The sequence below is a fragment of the Rana temporaria genome, chromosome 6 (assembly GCF_905171775.1).
Source record: "Rana temporaria chromosome 6, aRanTem1.1, whole genome shotgun sequence".
NCBI classification, from domain to species: domain Eukaryota; kingdom Metazoa; phylum Chordata; class Amphibia; order Anura; family Ranidae; genus Rana; species Rana temporaria.
In genome coordinates, this window is record NC_053494.1 from 206,948,579 (window position 1) to 206,973,633 (window position 25,055).

Here is a 25,055-nt window from a genome sequence, read left to right on the forward strand (position 1 = left end):
GCACTATTTTGCCCTGAAAATCAGGGAAAAATCGTGGGTGCGCGGTATACGCCGATACCCGCCACGAGTTTGAATACTGCACCGGCATATACCAAGCGCAGTACACTCGTGCATCTTCGGGCAGTCTCGGTGCCTCTCGCGCTGACGTCCTGAGCGTACAGGACGTCAGCGCGAGAGTTGCCGAGCCTGCCCGACGATACACGAGTGTACTGCGCTCGGTATATGTCGGCGTAGTATTCAAACTCGGCGCGGGAAACGAGCGGGGAGGACGCGAGGACGCCGCAGAAGGACGCCGGACACGACGTAGAGGACACCCGAAGCCGCAGAAGGACCCGTACCCGACGAATAGCACACCCGAAGCCGCAGACGGACACCGGACCCGACGAGGCCGCCGATGGACGCCGCGCAAGACACCAAAACTGTAAGTACAAAAAAAAAAAATTTTCCACAGGATTCGGGGCAACTTTAGGGGTGCGCGGTATACGCGGGAGCGCGTTATACCGCGATAAATACGGTATATAAATATCAGTCCTCCTTGGTGTCTACAACAGTCACAAGTACAGATCCCAGTGTCCTCCAGAAGTGACCAGTATAGGTATTCAGTATCCCTAACAGTGGTCGATATACATTTTAGTGTCCCCAGCAGTGATCAATAATACTGATGTCAGTGTCCCCAGCAGTGATCAATACTGATGTCAGTGTCCCCAGCAGTAATCAATACTGATCTCAGTGTCCCTAGCAATAAGCAGGGCAGATCTCTATAGAGATCAGTCCTACTTAGTGTCTAAAACAGTCACCAGCACAGATCTCAGTGTCCTCCACAGGGACCACTATAGATTTCAGTGTCCCTCGCAGGGAGCAGTATAGATTTCAGTGTCCCTCGCAAGGAGCAGTATAGATTTCAGTGTCCCTCGCAGGGAGCAGTATAGATTTCAGTGTCCCTCGCAGGGAGCAGTATAGATTTCAGTGTCCCTCGCAGGGAGCAGTATAGATTTCAGTGTCCCTCGCATGGACCAGTATAGATTTCAGTGTCCCTCGCAGGGACCAGTATAGATTTCAGTGTCCCTCGCAGGGAGCAGTATAGATTTCAGTGTCCCTCGCAAGGAGCAGTATAGATTTCAGTGTCCCTCGCATGGACCAGTATAGATTTCAGTGTCCCTCGCAGGGAGCAGTATAGATTTCAGTGTCCCTCGCATGGACCAGTATAGATTTCAGTGTCCCTCGCAGGGACCAGTATAGATTTCAGTGTCCCTCGCAGGGACCAGTATAGATTTCAGTGTCCCTCGCAGGGACCAGTATAGATTTCAGTGTCCCTCGCAGGGACCAGTATAGATTTCAGTGTCCCTCGCAGGGACCACTATAGATTTCAGTGTCCCTCGCAGGGACCAGTATAGATTTCAGTTCAGCACCGGCCAGCGACATCACTCCCGGGGGTTACTTCCGGGTATCACGGCTCCGGACCTGTGATGCATTGTGATGGGCGTGGGAGCCACCGGTAACGGCACAGTCTAATGCCGCTGTACACACGCTCGGAATTTCCGACAACAAATGTTCGATGGGAGCTTGTTGTCGGAAATGTGTGTGTAGGCCCCATCAGACATTTTCTGTTGGAATTTCCCACAACAAAAATTTGGAGAGCTGGTTCTCAAATTTTACGACAACAAAATCCGTTCTCGTAAATTCCGATTGTGTGTGGACAATTCCGACACACAAAATACCACGCACGCTCTGAATCAAGTACGAGACGGAAGCGCTCGGTCTGGTAAAGCTAGCGTTCGTAACGGCGATGGCAAGCACAAGGCTAAAAAGCGCGAATCGTCTCTCACCAAACTTCTGGTATTGAACTTCCCTTTAATAGTGGTGTTGTACGTTTTGTACGCTACCACGTTCTTGGCGTTCGGAATTTATGACAACATGTGTGCGACCGTGTGTATGCAAGACACGTTTGAGCCAACATCCGTCGGAAAAAAATCTGCGGTTTTGTTGTCGGAATGTCCGATCGTATGTATGCGGCATAACTGAAGCATTGCTTCAGTGCGCATGTGCCGATGACTTCAGGACATGCAGACACAGGGGGATATCTCCTAAAACGTGACGGTTTAGGAGATATCCAGGGTAGCTACAGGTAAGCCTGGAGTTCCACCCAAAAATTGAACTTCCGTTTTTTCAGATTCCTCCCCCCTCCGGTGTCACATTTGGCAACTTTCAGGGGGGAGCAGATACCTGTCTAATACAGGTACCGTATTTATCGGCGTATACCGCGCACTTTTTTGCCCTGAAAATCAGGGCAAAATCGTGGGTGCGCGGTATACGCCGATACCCGCGCCGAGTTTGAATACTGCGCCGGCATATACCGAGCGCAGTACACTCGTGTATAGTCGGGCAGTCTCGGCTCCTCTCGCGCTCACGTCCTGTACGTCCAGGACGTGAGCGCGAGAGTAGCCGAGCCTGCCCGACTATACACGAGTGTACTGAGCTCGGTATATGCCGGCGCAGTATTCAAACTCGGCATGGGAAAGCGGGAAAACGAGCGGGGAGGACGGCGCAGAAGGATGCCGGACCCGACGAAGAGGACACCCGGAGCCGCAGACGGACGTCGGACCCGACGAGGCCGTTGATGGACGCCGCGCAAGACACCAAAACTGTAAGTACAAAAAATCTTTTTTCCACAGGAATGCGGGTCCACTTTAGGGGTGCGCGCTATACGCCGGAGTGCGCAATACCCCGATAAATACGGTATTTGCTCCCACTTACGGGCATAGATATCCACAGATATCTACGCCACATCCGGCCCCTCCTCTGTCCCCCCGCTGTCTTCTGGAAGACACACAGGTCCCAGAAGACAGCAGTGACCATTCATCTCGCGCATGCGCAGCAGGGAACCAGGAAGTGAAGCCACACGTTCCGGGTATTCACTTTCCACTTTATCTGCCACACGTTGCAGATTGTCACTTGGCACACGTTGCGGATTGTCACTTGGCACACGTTGCGGATTGTCACTTGCCATGTCACCTGCCACCTGTTGCATTGTCACTTGCCACATGTTGCGGATATTCACTTGCCATACGTTGCGGATTGTCACTTGCAGAGAGATGATGTAAGCTCTCTGCTGCCCGCGGCTGCCTGCACACTGCACAGTGAGGACGGAACTGTAGGGATGTAGGGCGGGCGCCGGGCAGTGAGAGATAATGTCATCTCACTACTCCCTCGCCTGCCCGGCCAGCTCGCTGATTGGATAGCCATCCGCTCACCTACCGAGCCACACAGCTGCTCCTCCTGTTCTTTCATCCGCCTGCCTGCTGAATGCTCACCCACCCAGCTGCCCGGCATGCCAGCTCTCTCACCCGCACGCTGCGGAGTCGCCATGCAGAGCCGGCTGCTCTCTGACCCGCAACTAATTTCTCGGGGGGGGGGGGGGGAATTGTCACGTTGCCCCCCCTGGATCTGCCTCTGGCAGCAGCATCCGAGATCCGAGGGACAGATTGGCTTCGGGTGCCGACATTGCGGGCACCCTGGACTGGTAAGTGTCCATATATTAAAAGTCAGCAGCTGCAGTATTTGTAGCTGCTGATTTTTTAAATATAACATTTTGGCGGAACTCCACTTTAACAAGCACTTTAGTGAGAAACCTATACCTCATTTTGGCCAGTAGATGGAGCTGAAAATGACGGAGAGAATCTCAAAAATTACGGTCACATTTTGTTTAGCATGCAGGAATGCTTCTGACGTGTTTAACAAATGTTTTATAAATATTAATAGTTTCCCTATAACAGTAGATTAAACTTCTGATTTACTATTGCTAATCTATGATCTTAGCATTGAGTTTTCTATATGAGATGCTTCTGTGCAAATTTTTTTATTTGCACAGTGAGAGATTATCTCGTGGCCTTGTAAACGCATTGTCAATCAATGTCCTAGCTGTATGTAAAGGTATAGAACTGATGGTAAATTTGTATGTTCTGGGTGAAGGATGAGATATAGAGATAAACATTGTACAGGTACGCTCTATGCAGATAGATGAACAGGCTTTGAAGAGTTGAAGGTTGGTTATCATGGAGACCTTGACCACGTAGATAATGACCTTTATTAGAGCAAAAGTAAATATCAGTTCTGTACTTATCACTCCTGACTTTGTGCAAGGTCCAGGAGCAATGTACAAAAAGCTTAGAGCTCAGATAGGTGGGATGAGAACTATACCATTCAGATTTCTTTTTTAACTTTTGGATTCTGGCAACTGTATGCATTGTCACTTGCCACACGTTGCGGATTGTCACTTGCCACTTTGCAAGGCCACAACTGTATACATTCTTCCCACTGACCACCAATGTAAGGAGCATTCTTCCCACTGATCACCAATGTAAGGGACATTCTTCCCACTGATCACCAATGTAAGGGACATTCTTCCCACTGACCACCAATGTAAGGGACATTCTTCCCACTGACCACCAATGTAAGGAACATTCTTCCCACTGATCACCAATGTAAGGAGCATTCTTCCCACTGATCACCAATGTAAGGAGCATTCTTCTCACTGATCACCAATGTAAGGAGCACTCTTCCCACTGATCACCAATGTAAGGGACATTCTTCCCACTGATCACCAATGTAAGGAACATTCTTCCCACTGACCACCAATGTAAGGGACATTCTTCCCACTGATCACCAATGTAAGGGACATTCTTCTCACTGATCACCAATGTAAGGGACATTCTTCCCACTGACCACCAATGTAAGGGACATTCTTCCCACTGATCACCAATGTAAGGGACATTCTTCCCACTGATCACCAATGTAAGGAACATTCTTCCCACTGACCACCAATGTAAGGAACATTCTTCCCACTGACCACCAATTCGTTGGCGTAAGCCGGCGTAATTCAAAGTAGGAAGGAAGTGGGCGTGATCCATTTAAATGAAGCGTGACCCCATGCAAATGAAGGGCCAAACGAATGGCGCATGCGCCGTGACGTGATCGTATGTCCCGCGCCCCTCTGCGCATGCTCACAACTACGTCCGGCGTAACTCCTGAGATACGCCGGCCCACCGCTTACGCCCAGGGCATAAATACGCCCAGACATGCGCCCGTCAAGTGCAAAAGTACACCCGTTTGGTTTCTTGAGGTGTAAGTGCTTTTGCTGTCTTCCTTTGTGCCATGTCTGCTCCTCGCAGTGATAGGAGGAAGAAAAACTACTCCTCCATGGGGCACAAAGTAAAGACACGAGCAAGGTGAAGAGGGATGAGATCCTGATGAGGATCACCACCCAGGTCAATGCCCTTGGGAATGAGGTGAGGAGGCCCAAGGACATTGTGAAGAAAATGAACAACCTGCGCAGGAAGGTCAAGGAGAAGCTGGGCAAGGTGAGGAGGCATGCCAGGGGCACTGGAGGTGGACCAGCCTCTACTCTTAGGCTGACTCCTGAGGAGCAGGTGGTTGCCCGGTGCCTTGAGAGGGAGCAAGTGGAGAGAGTGGAGGGCTATGACTCAGTTGAGCCGACCTTGAGGACAGGTAAGTGTGTTTTTTCTATTATCTGGTGTGTAGCATGTGAGGGGGTGGAAGGGAACATGGGACAAGTGTGTGGGTCCTCCAAAATGTGAATGTTTTGTGTCATCCACAGGTGTGCAGGAGGGAGCTGGGCCATCATCTGTCTCTGCCCATCCCACACCTTCATCCCCTGAGCATCATGACCCTGACCCCCAGGGAAGCCAAGAGACATTGGTGGAGGGGAGTGCCCAGACCTCCAATGAAGAGGTGGTTGAGGAGGATGCGGTCCATATGAGTCAGGAGGTGTGCCTCTATTTGGAGGAATCCTCCCTAACGGGTGAGCCGTCGCGCACATCCAGCCCCATCTCTTCCAGCCCCTCAGGATCCATCCCCATCACACCCACTCCCTCAAGTGCCTCCCCCTATGCCAGGCCTCAAGCCTCTCCTGGCCCCAGGAAGGCTACCAGGAAGACCAGTGGGGTTCTTAAGTTCCTTCCGGAACATTTAACAAGGGCACAGGACTCCCAGACCCGCCATATGGGTGAGATGGCCGTGGAGATGCTGCGTGTGGCAGACAACCTGGCTCCACGGGCTACACCAATGACGCTCTTCAGGATCTCACTGGCAACAGTGCAGCGGTGATCACCTGCCTGGGGGAGCTGCAGGCCACAACGGCTACCCTCGTGGCAGAGGTGAGGTCCCTGACAGAGGCCGTACAGGGCAACACAGCTGCCATTGAGGCGGAGGGGAGGCAGTCGCGGCTGGTGCAGGCAGAGACCAATACCATCCTCACCCGCATTGCCGTGGCTTTAGAGGGCAGGCCGCCAGCCATGGAGAGACCAGGGGATGCTCCTCCACCTGATGACCCACCCCCCCCCCCACCCGTGGCTTCCACCAGGCAATTAAGGAGCCGTGGCCGTGGCCGTGGCAGCAGGCTTGGCCCACGACAGGGCAACTGGTTTTTTTCTTTTGCTTTATCTTTGCTCTGGTGAAGAGCGTTTTTTTCTTTGTTTTTTTACTCAGGTCATGAGTTATTTTTTTTACTCAATTACTGCACACGGTGAGGCGTGCAGATTATAGTGTGACTGGTGTGTGAATGGGGGGGTGACACTCCTGCCAGCAAAGAGGTGTCACCCTCGGTCATTGGGGAGAAGTTATCCTCACGACCGTGTGAATGTGGTATGAATGGTCAGCGACATAATTGGGGCCTTGGCGTGGCGTTGCTGCTCCCAAGTCCTGCATGGTGGACTTGGGCTAATCCAATGTGATGTGGATGTGGTGTGTGTGAGCTAGGGACCACAGTGGTGTGCATGCGTGCATTGTCCTTGTGCCATGATGAATGTGTGTGTTTAACGTGCAAAGATACGTTCCACGAGGCAACTCCTGACTGCTGTTCCCTCAGAAGACGGGGTAGCCTCGGGCAGGGGGGGAATGTCTGGTTCGGGGGTCAGGTCATCACGTATGTCAATCTCCAGGCCCCTTCTCTCGGCAAAGTTGTGCAGAATGCAACATGCACCGATGATCTGGCACACAAAGTTTGGGGAATACAACAGGGTCCCCCCGGACTTATCTAGGCATCGGAAACGGGACTTCAGGATGCCAAATGTGCGTTCCACCACTGCACGGGTACGTATGTGTGCTTCATTGTAGTTTATCTCTCCTCTGGTTTGGGGATTCCGCCACAGGCCTATTACTTTGAATGAGCTAAATGGACGAATTGAGCGAATCCTCCCAGTAGATTTGAGCATAGGTCACCGGATGACAGCAAAGTGTACCTGTCAGCATTCCGGTCACCAGATCCCCAATGGTTCGTTTAAGCCCTGTTGGACAACCTGCCTCCGGGTTCTCCTCAAGCCCACCCCCCAATCCAACGGCACCCAGCCTGGGATCTTGTCAGTAAAGCGGGGGACCCAGCAAGTCACTGGGGCCCCTCTCTGCAACATGAAGCTCCGCGTAGCATTCGACCCCGGCCTTGAAGGGGTCCGTCGGATGAGTGCACCCTAAAGGTGAATGCCGCACCTGGAACTTGGAACCCGCGGGAAGAACCAATAAAGATGGCGTCTGCCACAGATATACCCCTCCCTAGCATGGTTCGCGAGGGAAAACTCCTCTAATTGGCTGCTGGGGAAAAGTGGCTCTGCCAGAATCCCTCTAGCGCCACCTGTCGCCCAGGGGTGGAAACAACCCTGGCTGTCCTACAGGACATTTCTGGGAATGACAGCAGCCCAAATTTGACAAATTGTGAATAGGAGCAAAAATAACTCTCCCATTCCCCACTAACTTTAGCGTAGTGCCCATACTGAAAGTAAGGGGGCGCTACATAAATGATAAAAAATTGTCTAAATAATTTCTCACCCACGGCCATCAGACACAGAAAAAATCTATAAGAAATACGTATCAATTAACAATCATAATCAAACCAATTAAAAAGCTCAATAATAAAATAAAGAGGAAAACTACTATAAAACTCAGTAAAGAGAGGGGAAGATATAAAATTAACAGTCATCTATCAGAAATAAAACAATTGGATCAAATTCAACATTTAGGCCGGAGAAGTTTTGTCTTTAAAATCCAAAAAGATTCCCTTTGTCTCAATCTCCTGACAAAATCCCCCCCCAATGTCTACCAACTTTTTCAATCCCCCAGAATTTCAAACATCTGGGGTCTCTACCATGGCGGTGACGAAAGTGTTTGGACACATTGGGGCAGATCCACATACATCTGCGCCGGGCGCAGCGTATCTAAGATACGCTACCCCGCCGTAACTTATCTTTTTTTAATTAAATCCACAACGAATCCGCGCCGTAAGATACGGCGGCGTAGTGTATCTCTCGCGGCGTAAGGGCGCAGAATTCAAATGGATCTAATGGGGGCGTGTTTTATGTTAATACGTCGTGACCCGACGTAAACAATGTTTTTTTCTAACTGCTCATGCGCCGTCCCTGGGGGTATCCCAGTGCGCATGCTCGAAATTAAACCGGAACCAGCCAATGCTTACGACGGTGACGCCATTCTGCGCAAATTCCTATTCGCGAACAACTTAGGCAACCGACATAAAAAATTCAAAATTGTACGCGGGAAGGACGGCCATACTTAACATTGAGTACGCCTCATAATAGCAGCTTTAACTATACGCCGGAAAAAGCCAAACGGAAACGACGGAAAAAAATGCGCCGGCCGGACGTACGTTCGTGGATCGCCGTAAATAGCTAATTTGCATACTCAACGCGGATTTCGACGGAAACGCCACCTAGCGGCCGCCGAAAAATTGCATCTAAGATCCAACAGCGTACGAAGACGTTCGCCTGTCTGATCTAGCCGATATGCCGTCCTATCTTGTTTTGATGATTCAAAACAAAGATACGACGCGGGAATTTTGAAATTACGCCCGCGTATCAATAGATACGCCGGCGTAATTTCTTTGTGGATCTGCCCCACTGTGTGTTTTAAGACTTTTTTTAATATTACTCACATGTTCTTCTATCCGGATCAAGGGAGTTGCGATGGGGGCTTATTTTGCTCCCAGTGTTGCCAATCTTTTTATGGCACACTGGGAGGAGGAGACGATCTTTTAGAATTGCCCCCATCAATTAGAATGTTACAAAAGATACATCGATGACCTGTTTATGGTCTGGGAAGGTAATTTGGATAGTTTACATAAATTCCAGGAAATAAAAATATAAATGTATCATTGATTGTAGATAAGGACCGTATGGTCTTCCTGGATTTGGAAATTTACAAAGAAGGGGACCACTTTGGGACACTACTATAAAATTCAATAAAGAGAGGGGAAGATATAAAATTAAAAATCATCTATTAGAAATAAAACAATTGGATCAAATTCAACATTTAATCACAGAGGCCGGAGAAATTTTGTCTTGAAAATCCAAAAATTATTCTCTTTGACTCAATCGCCTGACAACCCCTCCCCCCCAATGTCTACCAACTTTTTCAATCCCCCAGAATTTCAAACATCTGGGGTCTCTACCATGGTGGTGACGAAAGTGTTTGGACACATTGTGGGTTTTAAGACCTTTTTTAATATTACTCACATGTTTATCTACCCTAAGGCCCAGATTCACATACATTGGCGCATATTTATGCTGGCGTAGTGTATAGAATATACGCTACGCCGACGCAGCGCAGAGAGGCAAGCACAGTATTCACCAAGCACTTGCTCCCACTCGCTCTCAAATCTACGCTGGGTTTCCTCGGCGTATTCCGGCGTAGGTGGAAGTGGGCGTGAGCCATGCTAATGAGGCGTGACCCCATGTAAATGATGGGCCGAGTGCCATACAAGTACTTAAAACGAACGGCGCATGCGCCGTCCCGTGGACGTATCCCTGTGCGCATGCTCAGAATCACGTCAGAACTACTCCCTAAGATACGACGGATCACTGCCTATGACGTGAACGTAACCTACGCCCAGCCCTATTCACGGCTCTGTTCCCTGGTCCATACCTTAGAATGAGTTGCGCCTCATATATGGGGCTTAACTTTACCCCGGACGTACGACTTATGCAAACCGCGTATATTATGCGCCGGGCGCGCGTACGTTCGTGAATCGGCGTATCTCCCTTATTTGCATATGTGCATAGAAAATCAATGGGAGCGGCAAATGCGCCCAGCCTAAATATGCGCCCACGATACACCGGCGTAGAGAAGTTACGTCGGTCGTAGGAAGCCTATTTTCAGGCGTATCTAGTTTTGTGGGCACGGCGCACAGATACAATGAAATTAAACCGGAACAAGCCAATGCTTACGACGGTGACGTCATTCTACGCAAATCCCTATTCGCGAACGACTTACGCAAACAACGTAAAAAATTCAAAATGCGAGGCGGGAACGACGGCCATACTTAACATTGAGTACACCACCATATAGCAGGGGTAACTATACGCCGGAAAAAGCCGAACGCAAACGACGTAAAAAAAAGCGCCGGCCGGATGTACGTTCGTGGATCGCCGTAACTAGCTAATTTGCATACTCAACGCGGAAATCGACGGAAACACCACCTGGCGGCCGCGGAAAAAATGCCCCTGAGATCCGATGGCGTACTAAGACGTACGCCTGTCGGATGGATCCGAGATGCAGTCGTATCTTGTTTTGTAGATACAAAACAAAGATACGACGCGCAAAATTTGAAATTACGCGGCAGATCAAGAGATACGCCGGCGTAATTCTTTTGTGGATCTGCCCCTATGTGTGTGTAAAGGCAGGCGTCCCAATACTTATGTTTTTCAACAGTACCAGAGGATATAAATCTGCTTTGCATGCACCAAATACCTTTGTAAACCCAGCTATTACCATATAAAAATAGTGATGTGCTGTACATAGCGTGTGCAGAGAGCAGAGCTGTGGGAGGGGCCCAACAGGCCACGACAGGAGGGGGCGGAGACAAGACCAGTCACCCTGCACAAGGAAACAGCAGAGCTGTGGGAGGGGCCCTGCAGGCCACACCCACTCTCCTCTGCCTGCAGAAATCTACAGGAGGGGGCGGGGACAAGACCAGTCCCCCTGCACAAGAAGAGAGAGCAGCAGAGAGCGGTCTTTATTACAGGAAGTCTCACACTAAATTACTGCACAGATCTGGAGGAAATACACAAAGATTCAAGGAAAAATACACACGAAGAATGGATTTAGATGATATTTGCTTATCTTGGATTGTGGCTTTAACCACTTGCCACCCGCCAATGACAGATTAACGTCGGCAAAGTGGTTGTAGAATCCTGACTGGACGTCATATGACGTCCTCAGAATTCTGAGCCGCTGCGCGCCCCCGGGGGCGCACATCACGGCGATCGTTGTTGCAGGGTGTCAGTCTGACACCCCGCAACACCGATCTAGGTAAAGTGTCTCTCACGGAGACACTTTTCCACGGGGTCAGCCGTGTCCAATCACGGCTGATCACGATGTAAACAGCAAAAGCCGGTAATCGTCTTTTCCTCACTCACGTCTGTCAGACGCGAGTAGAGGAGAGCCGATCGGCTGCTCCTCTGACAGGGGGGGTTTGTGCTGATCGATTATCAGCACAGCCCCCCCCTGAGGATGCCCACTGGACCACCAGGGATGCCCACTGGACCACCAGGGATGCCCACTGGACCACCAGGGATTGCACTAGATCACCAGGGATTTAAATCAAAGGTATGCCACCCTAGACCACCAGGGATGACACGTAATGGATGCCAATCAGTGCCACAATGGATGCCAATCAGTGCCCACAATGGGCATCACTGATTGGCAGGCATTGTTTGGCACTGATTGGCATCCATTAGTACAACACATTAGTTAGTGCCCATCTATGCCCATCCATGCCGCCTATCAGTGCCCACCCATGCCGCCTATCAGTGCCCATCCATGCCACCTATCAGTGCCCATACATGTCGCCTATCCCTGCCCATCCGTGCCGCCTATCCCTGCCCATCCATGCCACCTATCCCTGCCCATCCGTGCCGCCTATCCCTGCCCATCCGTGCCGCCTATCCCTTCCCATCCGTGCCGCCTATCCTTGCCTTCCGTGCCGCCTATCTGTGCTGCCTATCCATGCCGCCCATCAGTGCCCATCCTTATCGGTGCCCATCAGTGCCAGTCAGTGCCCATTAGTGAAGGAGAAAACGTACTTATTGACAGTGGCCCAGATTCAAGAAGCAATTGCGCCCGTGTAACCATAAGTTACACGGTGCAATTGCTTACTTGCTCCTGTGTAACGAGTGCTCCTGATTCAGGAACCTTGTTACACCGACTGCAGCCTAAAATCTGCGCGGCATAAGGCTCTTATGCCACGCAGATTTTAGGCTGCATTCTTGCGTGTGCCGCTAGGGGGCGCTCCCATTGTGATCAGCGTGTAGTATGCAAATTGCATACTACCAACTGATTCACAAACTTGCGCGGGCCCCGGGCAAGCCAGGTACGGAGTTTCCGTACGGCAACTTTAGCGCAAGGCTGCCCCTTCTAATAGTAGGGGCAGCCAATGCTAAAGTATAGCCGCCGCTCCCGCGACGTGAAATTTGAATTTCACGTCGTTTGCGTAAGTGATTCGTGAATGGCGCTGGACGCCATTCACGTTCACTTTGAAGCAAATGACGTCCTTGCGACGTCATTTGCCGCAATGCACGTCGGGAAAGTTTCCCGACGGAGCATGCGCTGTACGCTCGGCGCGGGAGCGCGCCTAATTTAAATGATTCCCGCCCCCGGCGGGATCATTTACATTGCGCGCGCTTACGCCGGGCAATTTTGCCGGCGCGCCCTCGCAATTTACGGAGCTACTGCTCCGTGAATCGAGGGCAGCGCAAAATATTTGCGGGGGCGCAGGGCAAAATCGTTGCCCTGCTCCCCCGCAAATATTGCGCAAATTTACCTGAATCTGGGCCAATGTTTTATAACGGAAACCAAATTTTTATTTTATTTTTTCAAAATTTTCGGTCATTTTTTTTATTTTTTTTTTGCAGAAAATAAAAATCCCAGAGGGGATCAAATACCACCAAAAGAAAGCTCTATTTGTGGGTACAAAATAATAAAAATTGAGTTTGGGTACAGTGTAGCATGACCGCGCAATTGTAATTTAAAGTGCAACAGCGCTGAAAGCTAGAAATTGGAGAAACAAAAGAAATGTAATTGAGCGCACTCCCCATGTAACATATACTGGAGGTGGGAAGAGATAACAGAGTGAATGAGCAGTGAAATGGCCAAAGTCCAGCTAGATAGTTAATGGAATTGCATTAGTCCATATAAAAATGTCCATAAACTGTGTAGGTAAAGCTTTGCTAGATGGCAGCCAGCTGACAGAAGAAGTTATCTGCAGAAGCTAAAAATTGGTCTGGGCGGGAAGCAGTGTTGCCAACCTACCAGATTGAAATTCACTGGCACAACACCCGAAATTTACTGGCGCAGCCACGTTTTTACTGGCATTTCGCAAAAGTTACTAAATTACATTTTTAGGTGCAAATTTCAGTATTTAGGCTACAAACAAGTGCGCTAGGCAAATAGTGATTTAAGGGAGATATTAAGGTAAAAAAACATATTTTTGTTATTTTCGATATAATAAGGGCAAATTATTCAGTCACATCGCCCCCTGCCTCCATCCCCCTCTGCCACCAACACCCCCTGCCTTCACCCCCCTCTGCGGTGCCACAATCTCCCCCTGCCTCCAATCTCCCCCTGCTCCAATCACCCCCTGCCTCCATCCCCCTCTGTGGTGCCACCAACAACCCCTGTTTCCATCGCCCATCCTCTTCGGTGCCACCATCACCCTCTGCGGTGCCACCAACATCCCCCGCCTAGGGTGCCCACATGTCCCGGATTGCCCGGGACTGTCCCGCAATTGACATGTCTGTCCCGGGTACCTTCATTCCGGGACAATACAATGTCCCGGAATGAAATAGAGGACACAGCCACCCCCCCTACTAACTACTATTTCCGGAACGGGTTGCTAAGGCCATCTTGCAACCAGGGACAATTTACTCTCAGACAGTGAGACCTGGAGCGAGGCCTGCGCCTAGTGCAGCACTGCTGTCCCCACCCACCTCGGCACCTCCTCCTTCTCCGGCACCCAGCGGCAAGCAGCAGGGACTGGTGTGATCTTCACTCTCCAGATAGTGACTCCACTCCTTTCCTTCTATGCAAGTGGCTCATGCAGAGGGAGTGACAGCGGCACTGTATTTGGTGGCAGGCTATGGGTGGCAAGCGGCACTGCATCTGGTGGCAAGTGGCAGATTCACCTGACAAATAACCCGCCGCCAAATTCCCCATTAACCCCGAGACTACATTTCCCCCCGTGCCCCCCATCTTTTTTGGGGGAAAGGTGAGAGAGGGGGTGTGTCCCCGAATGGCACTTTGGAAATGTGGTCACCCTACCCCCGCCTCCAATCACCCCCTCCCACTAACACCCCCTGCCTCCATTGCCCCCTGCCTCCACCCCCCTCTGCGGTGCCACCACAGCCACCATCACCCCCTGCCTCCAATCTCCACGCGCAGTTCCAAGCCGAACCGTTCTCGTTATTTTTACTGGCACATTTGCGCAACCACGGACATTTACGAACGGGGGGAAGAAGTGCCCGTTTTTACAGCTGTCCGTAAAAATACGGACGGTTGGCAACACTGGCGGGAAGGTGTATAAGGTGTATAAGTGCCGTGTATGGAAGTGGTTAAAAAAATGACCCAGAGGTGGGCTTTACTTAGTGTGCAGCAGCTGGCATTACACAACCCTAAATAAATATTTGCTATGATGTTCTAAAGGTTATTGTGGTGCATAAAGCCATGTCAGTGTGCTGAGCCTTGCATACTGGATGGATTATTCTACAGATTCCCAATATGCATATAATGATCTCATTATGACTGATCACTAGGGATGAGCCCAACACCCCCCGGTTCGGTTCGCAGCAGAACATGCCAACAGGCAAAAAATTTGTTCGAACACGCGAACACCGTTAAACCCTATGGGACACGAACATGAAAAATCAAAAGTGTTAATTTTTAAGGCTAATATGCCCTTCAGGTCAGGTATGGATATTAACCACTTAAGCCCCGGACCAAAATGCTGCCTAAAGACCTAAGGGGTTTTTACAGTTCGGGACTGCGTCGCTATAACAGACAATTGCGCGGTCGTGCGACGTGGCTCCCAAACTAAATTGGCGTCCTTTTTTCCCCCCACAAATAGAGCTTTCTTTTGGTGGTATTTTGTCACCTCTGCGGTTTTTATTTTTTGCGCTATAAACAAAAATAGAGCGACAATTTTGAAAAAAAGGCAATATTTTTTACTTTTTGCTATAATAAATATCCCCCAAAAACATATATTAAAAAAATGTTTTTCCTCAGTTTAGGGCGATACGTATTCTTCTACCTATCTTTAGTAAAGAAAATCGCAATAAGCGTTTATCGATTGGTTTGCGCAAAATTTATAGCGTTTACAAAATAGGGGATAGTTTTATTATTATTTTTTTTTACTACTAATGGCGGCAATCAGCGATTTTTTTCGTGACTGCGACATTATGGCGGACACTTCGGACAATTTTGACACATTTTTGGGACCATTGTCATTTTCACAGCAAAAAATGCATTTAAATTGCATTGTTTATTGTGAAAATGACAGTTGCAGTTTGGGAGTTAACCACAGGGGGCGCTGTAGGAGTTAGGGTTCACCTAGTGTGTGTTTACAACTGTAGGGGGGTGTGGCTGTAGGACTGACGTCATCGATCAAGTCTCCCTATAAAAGGGATCACTCGATCGATGCGCCGCCACAGTGAAGCACGGGGAAGCCATGTTTACATACGGCTCTCCCCGTTCTTCAGCTCCGGGGAGCGATCGCGACGGAGCGGCTATTAACGAATAGCCGCGCCGTCGTCCCGGATCGCTCCCTGTGGCTTTCCGCCCGCCGCATGTACCGGGGGGTCCCGATCGGACCCCGGACCCGCGGAAAAGCGGGGACGTACATGTACGCACATATGCCTGTACGAGCCATTTTGTGGACGTACATGTACATGCGGCGAGCGTTAACCGGTTAAAGGCTAATATGCCCTTCAGGTCTGGTATGGATATTAAGGGGAACCCTACGCCAAATTTAAAAAAAATATGGTGTGGGGTTCCCCCCAAAAATCCATACCAGACCTTTCTCCGAGCACACAACCTGGCAGGCCGCAGGTAAAGAGGGGGGGGGGTGAGAGAGCGTCCCCAGGGCTGTCTTAATGAGAGGGCACTGCCCAGGGGCCCCAGCTGTATGGGGGGCCTCTGCACTATCACCAAAGCAGCTGATCGTTGAGCCCACGCTGCCCCAAAATTGGGGAGCCCCATGATGGCACTGAGAGTGATGGATATACAGGGGAGGCAGGCTGGCAGCGGTGTGCTGTGCTGTGCAGAATGATACATATTATTTCACAGCCAGCAGGGAGGGGCAGGGCCGGAGCACCAGTGATGCTCTGACCCTGCCCCATGCAGCTTGAATGCTCGGGACTCGAAGGAAGGAATGTAGAGAGGCCACAGTGTAGGGGGTATCAGGGGTGTAGTGGGATCACAATACAAGGGGTATCTTATGGTATACGGTTACAGTGCTGGGGGGGATATCTGGGGTGTAGAGGGGTCAGAGTGCTGGGGGGATATCTGGGGTGTAGAGGGGTCAGAGTGCTGGGGGGATATCAGGGGTGTAGAGGGGTCAGAGTGCTGGGGGGGAATATCTGGGGTGTAGAGGGGTCAGAGTGCTGGGGGGATATCTGGGGTGTAGAGGGGTCAGAGTGCTGGGGGGATATCTGGGGTGTAGAGGGGTCAGAGTGCTGGGGGGATATCTGGGGTGTAGAGGGGTCAGAGTGCTGGGGGGGATATCTGGGGTGTAGATGGGTCAGAGTGCTGGGGGGATATCTGGGGTGTAGAGGGGTCAGAGTGCTGGGGGGGATATCTGGGGTGTAGAGGGGTCAGAGTGCTGGGGGGATATCTGGGGTGTAGATGGGACAGAGTGCTGGGGGGATATCTGGGGTGTAGAGGGGTCAGAGTGCTGGGGGGGATATCTGGGGTGTAGAGGGGTCAGAGTGCTGGGAGGATATCTGGGATGTAGAGGGGTCAGAGTGCTGGGGGGGAATATCTGGGGTGTAGAGGGGTCAGAGTGCTATGGGGATATCTGGGGTGTAGAGGGGTCAGAGTGCTGGGGGGATATCTGGGGTGTAGATGGGTCAGAGTGCTGGGGGAATATCTGGGGTGTAGAGGGGTCAGAGTGCTGGGGGAATATCTGGGGTGTAGAGGGGTCAGAGTGCTGGGAGGATATCTGGGGTGTAGAGGGGTCAGAGTGCTGGGGGGATATCTGGGGTGTAAATGGGTCAGAGTACTGGGGGGATATCTGGGGTGTAGATGTGACAGAGTGCTGGTGGGATATCTGGGATGTAGAGGGGTCAGAGTGCTGGGGGGATATCTGGGATGTAGAGGGGTCAGAGTGCTGGGGGGATATCTGGGGTGTAGATGGGTCATAGTGCTGGGGGGATATCTGGGGTGTAGATGGGACAGAGTGCTGGGGGGATATCTGGGGTTTAGAGGGGTCAGAGTGCTGGGGGAATATCTGGGGTGTAGAGGGGTCAGAGTGCTGGGGGGATATCTGAGGTGTAGAGGGGTCAGAGTGCTGGGAGGATATCTGGGGTGTAGAGGGGTCAGAATGCTGGGGGGATATCTGAGATGTAGAGGGGTCAGAGTGCTGGGGGAATATCTGGGGTGTAGAGGGGTCAGAGTGCTGGGGGGATATCTGGGGTGTAGAGGGGTCAGAGTGCTGGGGGAATATCTGGGGTGTAGAGGGGTCAGAGTGCTGGGGGGATATCTGGGATGTAGAGGGGTCAGAGTGCTGGGGGGATATCTGGGGTGTAGATGGGTCATAGTGCTGGGGGGATATCTGGGGTGTAGATGGGACAGAGTGCTGGGGGGATATCTGGGGTGTAGAGGGGTCAGAGTGCTGGGGGAATATCTGGGGTGTAGAGGGGTCAGAGTGCTGGGGGGATATCTGAGGTGTAGAGGGGTCAGAGTGCTGGGAGGATATCTGGGGTGTAGAGGGGTCAGAATGCTGGGGGGATATCTGAGATGTAGAGGGGTCAGAGTGCTGGGGGAATATCTGGGGTGTAGAGGGGTCAGAGTGCTGGGGGAATATCTGGGGTGTAGAGGGGTCAGAGTGCTGGGGGGATATCTGGGGTGTAGAGGGGTCAGAGTGCTGGGGGGATATCTGGGGTGTAGATGGGTCAGAGTGCTGGGGGGATATCTGGGGTGTAGATGGGACAGAGTGCTGGTGGGATATCTGGGATGTAGAGGGGTCAGAGTGCTGGGGGGATATCTGGGATGTAGAGGGGTCAGAGTGCTGGGGGGATATCTGGGATGTAGAGGGGTCAGAGTGCTGGGGGGATATCTGGGATGTAGAGGGGTCAGAGTGCTGGGGGGATATCTGGGGTGTAGAGGGGTCAGAGTGCTGGGGGATATCTGGGGTGTAGAGGGGTCATAGTGCTGGGGGGATATCTGGGGTGTAGATGGGACAGAGTGCTGGGGGGATATCTGGGGTGTAGAGGGGTCAGAGTGCTGGGGGGATATCTGGGATGTAGAGGAGTCAGAGTGCTGGGGGGATATCTGGGGTGTAGAGGGGTCAGAGTGCTGGGGGGATATCTGGGATGTAGAGGGGTCAGAGTGCTGGGGAGGCATTAATCTAGCAGATATATTATTTGCCCAAGACAGCTTTGTTACTTTATGTATGTAGTATTTTCCCCACGGTTTCTTCCCCAGAGTATTACTTTGCCCAGGGGCCCATGATGCTATTAAGACGGCCCTGAGCGTCCCCGCCCTCCTGAACCGTACCAGGCCACATGACCTCAACATGGGGAGGATGTCCCCATGTTGGTGGGGACAAGGGCCTCATCCCCACAACCCTTGCCCAGTGGTTGTGGGGGTCTGCATGTGGGGAGCTTATCGGAATCTGGAAGCCCCTTTTAACAAAGGGGACCTCCAGATCCCGCCTCCCCCCCATGTGAATTTTTAATGGGGTACAAAGTTGGCACAAGTCCTTTAATTAAAAGATATATATATATATTCCAGAGCCGTCATCCTTCTACGAGTCCGACCCGCTGCTACAAACAATACCACCTCCATATGAGGCTCCCGACCAAATGACGCATTCCCCATCTGACAGCTCTTTTATAACCAAGGGCGGGGCCACCCGTGACGTGGACAGATGAGCCCGCCCCACTCTGACGCAACGGGGGTTTACCGTAACGCGTCAGAGGGGGTGGGGTCACCCGTGCAATGCATGAATCTATCTATGTTGATAGAGAGGTGGAAGGAGAGAGGGGGTGGAACCCGTGTGCCCTTTATGGATGCACCACCACTGCCATGCTGCATGACTTGTTGTCTTCATTAGAAGCAGACATGTGCAGAATTATAAATTCACCCTCTTCTATAGCCACCCGCCCCTTGCACGATATAATAGTAATACACCCGCCCCTTGCACGATATAATAGTAATACACCCGCCCCTTGCACGATATAATAGTAATACACCCGATCCCCTTGCACGATATAATAGTAATACACCCGCCCCTTGCACGATATAATAGTAATACACCCGCCCCTTGCACGATATAATAGTAATACACCCGATCCCCTTGCAGAGTTGCACGAGCATCGGAAGTGTGCGGCACAATATCATGTTCATTGCGCAGGCGTCGTGTACAGCTGATTCACAGCTGTTCATCTTTGGCGATTTTCGCCGGCTCCGTTGTGCTCCATACTGCGCCTGCGCAGTACAAGGCGGGCATTATCCGACGGGGGACCCATCTAGTCAGGACACCGGCAATTGCTGCCATTTTGACATGCGATTTGACATGTCAAAACGCACCAGTGTGAACCAGGGTTAGGGGTTGATTTACTAAAACTGCAGAGTGCAAAATCTGGTGCAGCTCCGCATAGAAACCAATCAGCTTCTAACTTCAGCTTCTTTAATTAAGATTTGAAAGGAAAAAAACCCTGGAAGTGGATTGGTTTCTATTCAGAGCTGCACCAGATTCTGCACTCTCCAGTTTTAGTAAACCACCCCCTAAGCCCTGGTTCACACTGGTGCGTTTTGACATGTCAAATCGCATGTCAAAATGGTAGCATTTGCCGGCAATTGCTGGTGTCCTGACTAGATGGGTCCCCCGTCGGATAATGCCCGCCTTGTACTGCGCAGGATAGACAGTTCCTCCAAATAGAAAACAGTTGGAAGGGACATACACTTTAAGTAAGGTTGTTTTCTTTATATTGCTTTAAAAGCTTCCTGGCTGAAATGTGACCATTGTGCTGCATATACAATATATATGTGTCCTCCTGATTGGCTGCTGCAGGAATAATTTCCTTTGGAATGTCAACAGTGGGAAGTCCCAAAATACTGTTTCCTTTACTTCCCCAGACTGATAACAGACGGGTGCACAGTACAGCCATGATATCGCCCTCGCTCAGACGCTGGGTTCTCGCTCTCTGGCCCAGGGCTGTGCTGTTGCAGCCATGTAGGGTGGGGGGGACACAGCACAGAGCAGTGAGTGGAGTAGGGGGGACACAGCATAGAGCAGTGAGTGGAGTAGGGGGGACACAGCACAGAGCAGTGAATGGAGTAGGGGGGACACAGCACAGAGCAGTGAGTGGAGTAGGGGGGACACAGCACAGAGCAGTGAGCGGAGTAGGGGGGACACAGCACAGAGCAGTGAGTGGAGTAGGGGGGACACAGCACAGAGCAGTGAGTGGAGTAGGGGGGACACAGCACAGAGCAGTGAGTGGAGTAGGGGGGACACAGCACAGAGCAGTGAGCGGAGCCGCAACCACAGCGATAACGGAGGACAAAAACCTAAAGACCTACGACGATTTGCCTGGACCCTCTCTGCTCACCAATCTCTATTGGTTCTTCATCAGAGGATACTTGCTCTATTCCCACGAGTTACAGGTATGCATTGCTGTTACTTTCTAAGTTAACCACTTCACCCCCGGAAGAATTGGCTGCCCAATGACCGGGCCATTTTTTGCAATTCGGCACTGCGCCGCTTTAAACAAAAACGCTGTACCCAAACAAAATTGACGTCCTTTTTTCCCCAGAAATAGATCTTGCTTTTGGTGGTATTTGATCACTTCTGTGTTTTACATTTTTTGCGCTATAAACAAAAATAGATCTTCAATTTTGAAAAAAACACAAATAGCTAGATTCAGAAACACTTACGACGGCGTATCACTAGATACGCCGTCGTAAGTCCGAATCCGCGCCGTCGTATCTTTAAGCGTATTCTCAAACTGAGATACGCTTAAATCTTGCTAAGATACGACCGGCGTAAGTCTCCTACGCCGTCGTATCTTAGCTGCATATTTACGCTGGCCGCTAGGGGCGTGTACGTCGATTTATGCCGAGAATATGTAAATGAGCAAGATACGCCTATTCATGAACGTACGTATGCCCGTCGCAGTAAGCTACGTCGTTTACGTAAGGCGTTTTTCAGTCGTAAAGATAAACCACCAAAAAGATGGCGCAGCCAATGTTAAGTATGGACGTCGGGACAGCTGTCGAATTTCACGTTTGCGTAAGCCGATTCAGAATGGGGCTGGGCGTAGGTTACGTTCACGTCGAAAGCAAGGAGTATTTGCAACGTGATACTGAGCATGCGCCGTACGATCGGTGCTTCATTTACATGTATGGTAATGAATCATGAATTCATTACCATACAACACGCCCCCTACCTGCCTATTTTGAATTAGGCGGGGTTACGCCGGGCCATTTGCGATACGCCGACATAACTTAGGAGGCAAGTGCTTTGTGAATACTTGCCTCACTATCTTACGTCGGCGTAGTGCAAATGGGATGCGCTACGCCGACCTAAAGAAGCGCCGCCATACGTGAATCTAGCTAAATATTTTTTGCTATAATAAATATCCCAATTTTTTTCCTTAAAGCAAATCTTTTTCTCCATTTAGACCGATACGTATTCTTCTACATATTTTTGGTAATAAAAATTGCAATAAGCGTATATTGATTGGTTTGCGTAAAAGTTATAGGCCCGGATTCACAAAGCACTTGAGCCGACGTATCTCAAGATACGCCACGTAAGTGCAAATATGTGCCGTCGTATCTGTGCGCCGGACCCACAAACTGAGATGCGCCTAAAAACAGGCTTCATCCCGCCGACGTAACTTGCCTACGCCGGCGTAGGGTGGGCACACATTTACGCTGGGCACATATTTACGCTCACATTGATCAGCCATTCAAATATACAAATGAGGAAAATATGCCGATTCACGAACGTACGTGCGCCCGACGCAGTGCGCGTAAGTTATACGTCTGGCGTAAAGTTATGCCCCATGAAGGAGGTGTAACTCAGCAGCATCCATGCAAAGGGCTGCACCAGGGAACCCAAGCCGGCGTAATTTACGTTGGACGTGTGTGACTGGGCGTAGATTACATTCAAGGCGTACACAGTGATCCGGCGTAGTTTAGGCAGTTGTTCCAACGTGGTTGTGAGCATGCGCACGGGGATGGGTCCACGTCCCGGCGCATGTGCAGTTCGTTATACGTATCTGTCTGGTGCTCGGCCCATCATTTGCATGGGGTCACGCCTCATTTGCATGGCTCACGCCCACTTCCACCTACGCCGGCTTACGCCTTAGAAACCCCTTGCAGTTTTGGGAGCACTGGCTTTGTGAATTCTGTGCTTGCCTCTCTGCGTTGCGTCAGCGTAGCGTATATTATTTGCTCTACGGCGGCATAAATGTGCGCCGCTGTCTGTGAATCCGGGCCATAGTGTCTACAAGATAGGAGATAGATTTATAGCATTTTTATTATTTATTTATTTTTACTAGTAATGGCGGCGATCTGCAATATATATATAGGGGTTAACTGTGTTCCCTAATGTGTGTTCTAACTGTAGGGGGGATGGAACTGACCTAGAGGAAATTAAAGATCGTAATTCCTAGCTATTAGGAACTCACAATCTGCATTTCCTCAGTTCACATGTGCCTGTGGTGCCCCGGAGATCGCTCGCGGCCAGCGGTGATCGCGAGCGCCGGTCACGAGCATCAGCACCCCTGCGATGCAGCGGGTGCTCACCTGCTAGCCCGCTTAAAGCATCCGACGTACAGCTACGACGGTTTGCGCAGCCTGCAGCAGTATAACTGGTCCGCCTGGTCTGTAAGCGGTTAAGGGGCAATTTATTACAGAAGTAGAGGCAAAGTGCATGCCAGCATATGATTGGATGTTCAAAGTGAACACAGCTTCACCTTTATTAATCTCCACGTTGCTAGGTTAACAACCTCTATGCCTTTAATGAGTTCAACTGTTTATGTCCCTCCTTACCAATCAATAGATGTGGTGGCTGCATTTGTTTTCTTTGTTTAGGCCTTTTCCTCTGTTTTCACCTGGTAATACACCTCCTGTATAGGGCTGGGTTTACACATATGCGGGTTTCTCCGCATCCAATTTGCATGACATGCAAGTGTGACTGGCTCTCAATGGATCCGGTTCACACATATCAGGGGCAGCCACGGTCCGGATTAAAAAAGGGTCCGGTTCAGGTGCCAATTCAGGCAAAAATTCGGACCTGAATCTCGGTGGACAGGAATGAACCCACGCCTGAACCTGGCCTCAGAGTGTCCCCACTCAGGATGAAGGAGCACAGGAGGAACCTTTGGACAGCATCATTGTCAGTTGGGGGGGGGGGGGGGGACTAGATCATCTACACTCACGGCCACTTTATTAGGTACGCCTGTTCAATTGCTTGGTAACGCAAATTGCTAATCAGCCAATCACATGGCAGCAGCTCTTCAACGACTTGCTGAAGTTCAAACCGATCATCAGAATGGGGAAGAAAGGGGATTTAAGTGACTTTGAATGTGGCATGGTTGTTGGTGGCAGACGGGCCGGTCTGAGTGTTTCAAAAACTGCTGATCTACTGGGATTTTCACGCACAACCATCTCTCGGGTTTACAAAGAATGGTCCGAAAAATAGAAAATATCCAGCGAGCGGCAGTTGTGTGGAGGAAAATGCCTTGTTGAGGTCAGAGGGGAATGGGCAGACTCCAGATGATAGAAAGGCAACAGTAACTCGAATCACCACTCGTTACATCCAAGGTATGAAGAATACCATCTCTGAACGCACAAGACATGGAACCTTGAAGCAGATGGGTTACAGCAGCAGAAGACCACACCGGGTGCCACTCCTGTCAGCTAAGAACTGGAAACTGAGGCTACAATTTGCACAGGATCACCAAAATTGGACAACAGAAGATTGGAAAAATGTTGGCTGGTCTGATGAGTCTCAATTTCAGCAGGAAAATTCAGATGGTAGAGTCAGAATTTGGCGCATGGATCCGTCCTGCCTTGTATCACCGGATCAGGCTGGTGGTGGGGGGGTAATGGTGGGGGGGGGGGGGGGGGAATTTTCTTGGCACACTTTTGGCCCCTTAGTACCAATTGAGCATCTTTTATACACCACGGCCTACCTGAGTATTGTTGCTGATCATGTCCATCCCTTTATGACTACAGTGTCCCCATCTTCTGATGGCTCCTCCCAGCAGGATAATGTCACCATGTCACAAAGCTCCAATCATCTCACCACTGGACAATGAGGTCCCCGTCCTCCAATCATCTCACCACTGGACAATGAGGTCCCCGTCCTCCAATCATCTCACCACTGGACAATGAGGTCCCCGTCCTCCAATCATCTCACCACTGGACAATGAGGTCCCCGTCCTCCAATCATCTCACCACTGGACAATGAGGTCCCCGTCCTCCAATCATCTCACCACTGGACAATGAGGTCCCCGTCCTCCAATCATCTCACCACTGGACAATGAGGTCCCCGTCCTCCAATCATCTCACCACTGGACAATGAGGTCCCCGTCCTCCAATCATCTCACCACTGGACAATGAGGTCCCCGTCCTCCAATCATCTCACCACTGGACAATGAGGTCCCCGTCCTCCAATCATCTCACCACTGGACAATGAGGTCCCCGTCCTCCAATCATCTCACCACTGGACAATGAGGTCCCCGTCCTCCAATCATCTCACCACTGGACAATGAGGTCCCTGTCCTCCAATGGCCTCCACACTCACCACATCTCAT

The 25,055-nt window shown here is 50.7% G+C and overlaps 1 protein-coding gene across 1 annotated transcript in view; it reads left to right on the forward strand.

Annotated features, from left to right (window-relative positions):
* Window positions 1-20,376: 20,376 nt before the first annotated feature.
* Window positions 20,377-25,055, forward strand: part of LOC120944205 (sterol 26-hydroxylase, mitochondrial-like) — a 43,460-nt gene continuing 38,781 nt past the window's right edge. Inside the window, exon 1 of the mRNA XM_040358159.1 lies at window positions 20,377-20,895. Within this exon, the coding sequence (XP_040214093.1) occupies window positions 20,398-20,895 (498 nt within the window). The 5' untranslated portion in view covers window positions 20,377-20,397. The remainder of the gene's footprint in view (window positions 20,896-25,055) is intronic.